Source organism: Papio anubis, chromosome 6 (assembly GCF_008728515.1).
Source record: "Papio anubis isolate 15944 chromosome 6, Panubis1.0, whole genome shotgun sequence".
Classification (NCBI taxonomy): domain Eukaryota; kingdom Metazoa; phylum Chordata; class Mammalia; order Primates; family Cercopithecidae; genus Papio; species Papio anubis.
In genome coordinates this window covers 144,259,882-144,270,339 of record NC_044981.1, presented here as the reverse complement: position 1 = coordinate 144,270,339, position 10,458 = coordinate 144,259,882, and the positions used below count along the sequence as shown (strand labels likewise).

The 10,458-nt window shown below is 33.8% G+C and overlaps 1 protein-coding gene across 5 annotated transcripts in view; it reads right to left on the bottom strand.

The window, feature by feature from the left end:
* Positions 1-300: 300 nt before the first annotated feature.
* FAM184A (family with sequence similarity 184 member A) overlaps positions 301-10,458 on the bottom strand; it is a 134,596-nt gene continuing 124,438 nt past the window's right edge. For 2 of the 5 annotated variants that reach the window (XM_003898250.5, XM_017958369.3), the window contains 4 exons: positions 7,260-7,377; positions 5,128-5,232; positions 2,230-2,432; positions 301-657 (listed from right to left, as the gene is read on the bottom strand). In XM_003898250.5, the coding sequence (XP_003898299.4) occupies positions 576-657; positions 2,230-2,432; positions 5,128-5,232; positions 7,260-7,377 (508 nt within the window). In that variant the 3' untranslated portion in view covers positions 301-575. Of the gene's footprint in view, positions 658-1,243; positions 1,339-2,229; positions 2,433-5,127; positions 5,233-7,259; positions 7,378-10,458 lie in introns of all 5 variants that reach the window. The other 3 variants (XR_001902191.3, XM_009206200.3, XM_009206201.3) reach the window with 3 other exon arrangements.

Below are 10,458 nucleotides of genomic sequence, written 5' to 3'. Positions count from 1 at the left end.
CTGAAAAAAAAAACACAACGAACACCTAAAAGTCAACAGTATTTCATATACTTGAAAGTCCACAATTTACACGAGCACTTTCATTCTACTTTTGTAAATTTAGATAACAATTTAGTTAAAATTACACACTGTAATGGAACAAGGGTTTCTATTTCCCTATCCTGATTTTGTTATGATTACTGAAGTCAAATAATTTGATATGACATGATTATAATGCAGTAAAATTTGTTGACAAGTCTTACCTGGAATTAAAAAATATTTTAAAATTAAAGCAAACTTAGAAAAAAATAAAAAGCATTATTTTTTGTTCTAACAAAATTTATTATGCAGTAATTACAAAGGTTAAAGACTCTTCCATCTCAAATAAAAATAACAGTTATAATTACACACACCATACAGTACCTTATAGAATGATTCCAATAAATATCACAGGAAATACAGTGCATTTTCAAATTGGAGAGACAAAGACTTTCTCATTCACAGTGTTTGACATAGGAAAGCCTATTTACATATCAATCTGTATAAAGTCATGCTCTCAGTAACAGTCCATACAGAGCTGTGTCAACACAATTCTTTCAGAATGTGAAGTACCGGGCAAACCACTCCTGGCGCTGGGGATCTGGAGAAGCCACTGGAGAAGCTTCACTCTGAGCAGGACTGAATTCATAAAAAGAGAGACATGTAACCCAGCATTAAGTCATTTTGCAAAATGAAGGCAAAAGCACATAAAACATCAGCATAGATTACCACAACGGGTTCCCCATGTTGTAAGTAGTGTTTTAAAGATTTGCTACTCCCTCTACACTAGAATCGGTTCTCCACTCCATGAGAGCATAAGAGTGCATCAGCAGCTCAAATGAAGTCAGTTCAGGAGGAGCCACATCACAATAATCAAATAAACAAAAAACAACTGCAAAAATGTCACCTTCTTTGAATAAACAATTCAGTAAGAATTGTGGGAAATAAGAGAGAATAAAATAATGATCCTCTCTTTCAGCACCTTTTCTCTTTTAGTTGATTTTACAGATGTGTCCTTAAATATAACTAAAGTAACTAGTATTTTTTTTTACTATGTGCATTTTCTATTAAATTTTCATTTCATAATTCCCTATGCAAATAGTCTAGGAAAGGGAGTACATTAAAAATATAATTTCCCCCCATCATTGATGTTATATCATTTGTACTTATCTTAATTCTAACTAAAGATTCTTTGGGCTACTTAAGAAAACAAAAGAATCCCTACCGTCTTTGGGGAAAATTACAAGGCACGCAACAATGTGTAATGGAAACTCCAGTAGTCATGTTCCTTGAGCTCATGCACATGCATCTTATTGATACCTGAACATACCCATGCACAAGGGAAAATAAGCAACACAAAATATTTAGCAGGAGACAAATTCAGAGGTGTATTTGACTAATTTTCATTCTTGCTTTTTTTTTTTTTTTGTTAATCATTAACTATGTCATTAATCACTTAGCCTAAAAAAACCTGCCTACTTGTAAGACTATTACTAGTGACACTGCTAAGATTTAGTAAGAATAAGAAAAAAAAGTAAAGCAGCAAAAAATCAGTAATAGTAAGATGAGCATAAAACAACAGTACTTTCTGACTTTATCTAATGGCTAAATTTCTAATGAAATTTGCATTTCATTCAAAATTTGCTAATACATTTAATCAACAACTGCAAGGTAACTTAAAATGGAATGGAAATTTTAAAAATTATTTATTTTTTCTAAATTTAGTTTTTGCATAAGTATATTTAAGTTCCCAGAGTTTGTGTATGTTTTTATTTTGACAATAAGCATATATATGTATTTATAAATAATCCTGGCAAACAAGAGAAAAAATAAACATATATAAAAAATAAAAAGCACTTAGTAAACAAAAAATTATTTTAAAGTTCTACAATAAGGATGAATTGTTAATTTAAAAATTGGTGACAACACTAAAAATAAAGTAATCGTGCATAATATTAAAATTCTAACCATATAAATCACATTAACACCTCTTCAAGTACTTAGAAAATTGACTGATGACCAGAAATTAGAAAAAAATTTTAACACAGTCAAAAGGAAGTTCTCTAGAGAGGTGATAAATATACTTTGAAGAAAATATTTCATAGTAAGTTTTCGTAGGTTGTTCTTAAAGTAGTGATTTCTGCAATGTAAGAAGGTAAATCTCTCAAGTTAAAAAAGAAAAGAAAAAAACATTGGTGAGACGGGTCTCACCTCAAAAATGTCTTGGGCCCTTTAGGTGGCACTGGCTGTGGAAGTGGTTTGCTGCTGCTGAACTCAATATCGTGGACTGGAGAATTAGGAATGGGATCCAGGCGGTTAGGATGTCCATTGCCCACTCCACCAGATTCCAGAGCACTTAGATTGGGAACACTCACAAACCTGTTTGTTGGTGATTTATCATTCTTCTTCTTTTGCTGCATTAAAAATAATACATGTGAGGATAGTCCCTGCATGAGGACAAATGAGAAAATAGGAATGGTAGAAGATAGAAATTTGGCATAGGAAAATTTTGGAAGCTTTATGTTAAATTAAGTTGTTAATTAACCAGTGTTACCCAAACTGTGGTCTGGGAATCCTTGGAGGTAATTTTTTATCTACATGGAATCCTCAGAGACAGACATGCTACCAGGACAGAAAGACTGAGGAAGAAACATTCAGGAGTCATTCACGAGGAATGGGAGAGAAGGTAAAAAGAGTGCCAAGGGGTAAAGAATACCCTTTTGGGAAGAAAAGGGGAAAAGGGTTGGGGGAGAAAGCAAGTCTTGCAGATAGAAGGTTAAATGGATTTAGGCTAAAATTAGGAGAAGGGGTAAAAGTTAAGCATAATTTTAAGAGAGGTCCATGAAATTTAGCCATCTGTCAAAGGGAGGCAGTTCTTGCCTGGAAAAAAAAAAGGAATGAGAAAATGCTTGGCAATGTAGTTTGAAACAAATTGCACATTTCTACTAAAGACCTAAAGCTGACTTAGAGAAATAATCTAGTTTTAAATTCACTGTGACATCTATCTTTCTGAAGAGGGAAAGTTTTATTTTCATAATTAAGTCTAATTTCCATATTAATTGGCAGTATCATTAATTGGCTCATATTTTTTAAAATTTAAAGGTTACAAAACAATAGTAATCAGCTGATATTTAAATGTGACTTTAAAATTAACAGATAAAAAGACAAATTCCACTGTAGATTATCAAAATCTATCAGCTTGCAATTCACGAACTTTAGTCTCAAAGTATTTTATTCACATCTCTAGAATCAATGATCATCATCTTGCTATGAGAAGTAAAAATTAATGTGTTGTTAGATATTTAGAATATTCTCATCTTTTACTAATTAGATGTATACTAATTAAATTTGTAAGCTTTTTTGGAAAACAACTCGAGTTTGGGAAAAATGCAATTAATATACAAGACGGAACTTTTATTTATATTTATCTTATTGTCTAAACATTTTCTTCTGTCATATTCTGTGACTTGTAGAGTCTCTGACAAAAATCTTATTTTAGCATAACCAGAAAAAGAAAATAATAATAATAGCTTCTTCAGAACTATTTGTGAAAACTAAAGTCACTATTAGGAGTCAAAAGTAGTTTGAAAGTTCTTACAAAGATGTATCTTTTGCATTTTCTTATTCTAGTCACCAGAGGGCATAATTAAACGTACTTAAGGTTTCTATTTTAAGAAATCAAAAGAACACTGGTAAAGTTCTACAGTAATCATTTTGCAGCTAAAAAATTTAATTCCAATAAAATAAATAAAAGGAGTATTTTTAGTATATCTTTTTCCACAAACCTCATAATCTTGCTTTATAATTAAAATATTATTTAACCCTAAATTATGAATTTAAAAACTAAAACTAATTATAATTATTCATTCACCAATTATTCACTCAGAGCTTTCTATCTGCCAGGCAATATTTCAGACTCTGAGATACAGCTACATGCCTCTCCAGTCATTCTATTTTAGAAAACATTCACGTTTAAAGTTTGGAACACTTTAACTTGTAAAGGAAGGATAGATTCCGTGTTCTTAACAGAGAAGTTTTATGAGCTGTGAAAGGAAAGGAAAATTTCTGGGTAAAGGCCTAATAAAAATTAGGCATGACGTGAAACTTAGTAAAATCTGAATTTGAAAAACAGCTTTGGAACTATCACTTTTGTTTATTCTGCTATTGATTTCTGCCATAAGATTCATAATTCCTATGAAGCCAATATATATATGTATATATATAATCATTTATTCTTTATTACTTGCTTTATTCATAGAATAATTTGTGGTGGCTTATAGGGAATGTGATGAAATTTTGTAACTGAACAAATATTTACTGAATACCGACTATACCCAAAACATGATTGGAGCCATGGGAAGCTAGGGTACAAAGATTTATAAGACTTGGTCATGTCTATTTCAAGGCTCTTCTATTTGTCCCAAGAGAGTAACAAGTATCAAAATAAGTCATATTCAATTTTAATTGTTAAGAACAGTCAGAAAGCCGGGCAAAGTGGCATACACCTGTAATCTCATCCACTCGGGAGCTGGAAGCAGGAGGATCGCTTGAGCCCAAGAGTTTGAGACTAGCCTGAGCAACATAGTGAGACACCATCTCCAAAACAAAAACAAAAAAACAAACCAAACCAAAAAGAGCAGTCAGAAGGCTGAGAGAAGTAAAGCCGTTCTCTGATAATTGTTAGGCAACAAAATACATATCCAACCCAAGGTCCATTAAGATGTTAGGCCTTAAACCAGCAACAGCTGTTGGGTATCCAGGGCTGGAGTCTCTTTCTGGACCACAAGCAGAAGATTGTGAGCAATAAGAAAATGACAAGAAATACTCTTAAGAAGAGTCAGAAGGTTAGTTTTCTTTAGAAATATGAAAAAAAGGTAGAACCAAGTTTTATAATATTGGTAAAATATATTTAAAGGAATATGAGCATTATTCAGAGTTTCATTCTGAAAATGAACATACAAATAATTCATAAGTTTTAGGGCTAGATTATTAAATAGAAGAAAACATTTTTTGGGAACTTTATCTAACTATGCTGCTCCAAATATTTTCACCAAATTTTTAACCAACTTTTAAACCACATTCCTATTCTACAGTGTTTATGGCACATACCTTAGCCAATGGATTAATAACACCAACAGTAGGACTTGAGTTAAACACTTTGTTGAAGTTAGTTTCTCGATTGACTAATTCCAGCTGATAAAACTTATTATCCTCCTATGCAAAAGAATTATAAACATCTTTTAAATATTTTCTATGGAATATTTAAAAAACATAAATGTATAAATGCCATTTCATTTAAAATTTAATATGAAACCTGAATGAAGATTTATGTACTTTGTTTAAAGAGTTCTAGACCTGATTGCTGCTGTCTTAAGGAATGTTGGGGGATAAGTTTTCAACACCTTTTAAACCTTATACCCAAGCACTTGACCCTTTTCCTTCAAGAGTGGACCTAAATGTTTTATTTGGTCCCAACTCTGTTTCACAGGGCTATGCAGTTTGGGCAGATTTAACTCACATTAATGGGGCTCTGGGCATGACTGAATTATTTCCACAGATAAGGATGACAGTATATCATTAATCTTTATTTCTATTTCTTTTTATAGGCGTTTTTCACCATACCCAGCAATTTTTTTTTTTTGGTGTGTGTAGAGGTAGGGTCTCAGTACGTCACCCAGGTTGGACTCAAACTCCTAGCCTTCAGCAATCCTCTGGCTTCAGCCTCCCAAAGTGCTGGGATTATAAGCATGAGCCATCATATCTGGCCTCATTATTCTTCAGTACTATAAATAGATTCGATTGCATCTAATCTGAGATATTAATCTATGATAGCAATGGTAATCAAAGAACAGGGAAAAAGTGAAGGCCCATATAGAGATAAAACCTTTACCTTTGGCTTCACCAACACGATATGCTAATTAAGTAAGCAGAATGTGGGAAGGCCATAAGTAAACACAACAGTGTGTGGGAGAATGCAGGGCCGTGCTCTAGCAAAACTAGATTCTAGTGAAATCTAGTAGAATTCTTTATGCCTCTCTTAGTCACCACTGTCTCGACCTATGTGCCTCACAGTCCATGGAATCAGGCTGTTGTGGAAGGAGTATGGAACAACCCTTGGCTACAATCCTGGCTCTTCCCTGGTGAGCTGTGTTGCTTTGGAAAGTTGCTTTACTGTATTTGCTGTGAGGATAAAATACAATGATAACATCTCCTCAGTAAGAACTGGGAATTAATAGCTATTTATATGGAACACAGTTTCAATACATTTACTATGCTTGCTGATTTCATGTGTGAAATATAATGTGCCATGAGTCTGCTGCTATCAGATGGAGCAATCTATAAGGCCTGTGCTCATGTTCACAATATGTAGAAAATTGGGTGGTTGGTGGATTGAAGCAGCACACGCTCATCTCTCCAAAGCCTGCTCCTGGATTCTACCTGTGATCCCCAATGTACTACCTATTGCTTTCAGCAGGAACCTCTAGTCTCAGACAACAGGCTGCCTCTCTTAAATGCAAACAGAGATGCATTGAGGAAAAAGGACTTCAGAAATACATGTTGCTCTTATGCTCTTTTTGCATGCTACGGTCCAAAGTCGTCTGCTGAAGATATGAACCGTTAAAGAGTATATTCATTGTTAAATCTGTATTTTTTTAGCTGATAAACTTCAGAGTCATTAAGAACCCAGTGTTACTGACTTTCCAAGAGAGAACCTCAGCGTTACTGACCTTCCAGGAGAAAGCATGCAACTTTTCTGAGGCTAGACTATGGAACACTTTTTCTATAGAGTAAAAATTCTGGATTAGTGTTTGCTAGGACACATTTTAGGAAATCAATATGCTCAACTTGTTAGTGTACAATACAGGCTAATGCATGAATGTGCTGGCTTTTCTTTGCTAGCCAATCCTAATTCTACATGTGTGACACACATACATACACACACTTCAATGGTATATTAATTGTATACTGGCAGTGACATATTATTAAACATTCAATAGGTATCAAAAAGACTTTCTTTTTAAAAATATGAAAGACATACAATTCCCTTCCCCAATGCCAAATTTAAATTTTAAAAATTACTTTATATTTATTCATAAACATTTCAATAAACTTTCAATCACAATGCACATGTTCTGTGTTTTCTATTTTCAGTTAGCATTACTTAAAAAGACTGTCCCATATTTTCCCAATCAATATCTATTGATTACTAACATGGTTAGACTAAAACCAAAACATCTTACAATTAGTTTCTTTATGATCTGGTCTCTTTCAGTAAGCATAGCTTTTAATTCTGTAATCATCTGTATATCTTCTGGTTTTGATTCTCTCATTAGATATTTTTCTTCCATTTCTTCTAATCTGAAAACAAGAAAGACTTTAGCTCATTGATATCACTCAGATACATTCTTCTGTAATACCCACATTAAAAAAATTAGTCTAGTTGAACACACACAAAAATCTGAAACAAAACTTCTTTTTTCCTTAAAACTTTTAAGCATAATGACATGACTGCTTCAGGAGCAGTAGTTACATTAAAGGCTTTAAAGGGTAGATGGTACTATGAAAGGCTTTGCAGGTTATTTTCTGAAGAAGTCACTCATTTTAGGTCATTCCAGAGTATTTGGAGAAGAGGTGAAGAGTATTTGGAGATAAGCTCTGCAGAAGAAATTATATGTTGAATGATACTAACCTGACAAATACAGGTTTGATACTAGAAAGGCAGGCTTACTATTACAACTGCTTATCACAATATAATACTGTGTGATAACACAAGACTTGGTAACATATAAAAAGGACAAGAAACAAATACAGATGAAAGAAAAAGGACACACATGTATGACAGCAGTTTTTCCTGGTTTATAGAAAATAAGGTTTAAAATTCTATATTATCAGCCAGTACATACAAACTGAAAAAAAGGTTCATCAGGTAAGAGAAAAATTATGTGCCCTTCTAAGCCTATTCTGACTGAATGATAAGAGGTGGTAATATGCCTGAATGCCCTGATCACTAAAATAGAGGCCTAAAATAGAGGCCACTTTTTATAAGCAGGTGACATATCCTGCTGAGTCTAAGAATATAGGATGGGGCAGACTAAAGAGAATACAAATGGAAACTGCTGGCTTAGTTTCAGAAAAAGCACTTTCAATTTCAGAAAATGCAAATAATTAGAACAATTTAAAAAATCTTATTGTTTTCAGGATATAAAGGATAGAACTTAAACAGAATTTCAATAACATTATTCAAGAGAATTATGGTTAATAAAGATTGTTAGAAAAAATTATTCACTCATGAATACTGAGTAACTTGTAGATGATCTGTCTTCCAGAAGTCAGTTATATACTCCTATTCCCACCCAAAACCCTAGAGAGGTACCTGAATCTCAGTGTATTTGAGTACCGTAAAATCCCTCCACAAATTCAGCCCAAGCTAAAGATTTGGAGATAATGTATTAGGCTCTCTATCCAGTCCCCTGGCTAAAGTTCTCAATTAGGGTGTTGGGAGGTATGAAGGTGATGAGGAAATGAGGAAGTGATTGTCTCAGGATCAGCTGGGAGTTTGTCAGATCAGTGTGAGGTAAGTTGTACAACAGGGGCATCCAATCTTTTGGTTTCCCTGGGCCACATTTAAAGAATTGTCTTCGGGCACACATAAAATACACTAACGATAGCTGATGAGCTTAAAAAAAAAAATCTTACCATGTTTTAAGAAAGTTTACAAATTTGTGTTGGGCCGCATTCAAAGTTGTCCTGGGCCGCATATGGCCTGCGGGCCATGGGTTGCACAACTTTGCTGTACAACGTGTTAAGTTCCACTATCTTTACTTTTGTTCTTTTGTGACAATAAAGACCAAGTGAAAAATAATGTGATTTCTTAACTCACATAAAGTGACCTTGCATTTTTCCCCAATATGGCAGAGTTAATTCTTACGTATTTTATGGGCAAAGATTTTAAGAAAGTCAAGAAATACTAATCTAGTAAAAGAAATAGCAATTTGGGTTTTATGTTGGAGAAACCACAAGATGTCACTGGAGCACTTTCTTTTATCATTAAAAGCAAAGTACAAGATTTATGAACTGCTTCCCGCAGCTGAGCAAGAATACTTGGTATAAATGGTAAGCAACTAAATTTAAAGCCTTATTTAAAACTATTATTTCTATCTTTTTGTTAATTGAAAAGTTAAGGTAAAGTGAATCTAAAGTGATCAGTTAAAATCTCTGAACCACTTTTTTTGCATAATAAAGGTCTACCCCTGAATCCAAATTGCAGTGTTTTTTTCTTAGTTTAAACATCCTTTGCCTACAGAATTACTATCAGTTAATCTTCTCTATAAAATATCTGATACAGTTTGGCTGTATCTCACCCAAATCTCATCTTGAATTTTGTCCTCACAATCCCCACGTGTCATGGGAAAAACCTGGTGGGAGGTAATTGAATCATGGGGGCAGTTATCCCCTGCTGTTCTCATGATAGTGAGTTCTCAAAAGATCTAATGGTTTTATAAGGGAAAATCTTTTCCCCCTTTGCTTGGCCCTTCTCCTTCCTGTCACCATGTGAAGAAGGATGTGTTTACTTCCCCTTCCACCATGACTGTAAGTTTCCTGAGGCCTCGCCAGCCATGCTGAACTGTGAGTCAATTAAACCTCTTTCCTTTATAAATTACCTAGTCTCGGGCATGCCTTTATTAGCAGCGTGAGAACGGACTAATACAACATTTTTATATCACCAAAAATGTTTAATAAGAAAAATATCTGGATATTAAATGGGAAAATATAATTGATTACACATAGAAAAAACATAATCCACGTAAACACAAACAGGAAAGCATTAAAGGAGAGAACAAGTAATATGATATAGATTTAACTTGCAAATATATTTCAATAATTACTAGTCTTCCAAAATTCTTATAGAAAGAAAACTTGGTACTATTCTAATATCCATTTCAAGCCAAGACTAGTCAATATTTTTCTTTTCTTCAGTTGCCACAAGCAACCCTTGTAACCAGCACTGCTTCTAAAATTTAGTCCAGGGGTGAACAACTGGTAACATAGTTTTTTTTTTTTTTTTTTTTTAATTATACTTTAAGTTCTGGGATACATGTGCAGAACATGCAGGTTTATTACATAGGTATACATGTGCCATGGTGGTTTGCTGCACCCATCATCTACATTAGGCATCTCTCCTAATGCTATCCCTCCCCCTGCCCCCATCCCCCGACAGGCCCCGATGTGTGATGTTCCCCTCCCTGTGCCATAGGTTCTCATTGTTCAACTCCCACTTATGAGTGAGAACATGCGGTATTTGGTTTTGTTCCTGGATACACAGTTGTTTTTAAGTGTGTTCTTCTTTAATCTTCCTAATCACAAGAAAAAAAATTGTTTGGGTGTATACATATACATATATATACACATATATATACACACACACATATACTTTTTTTT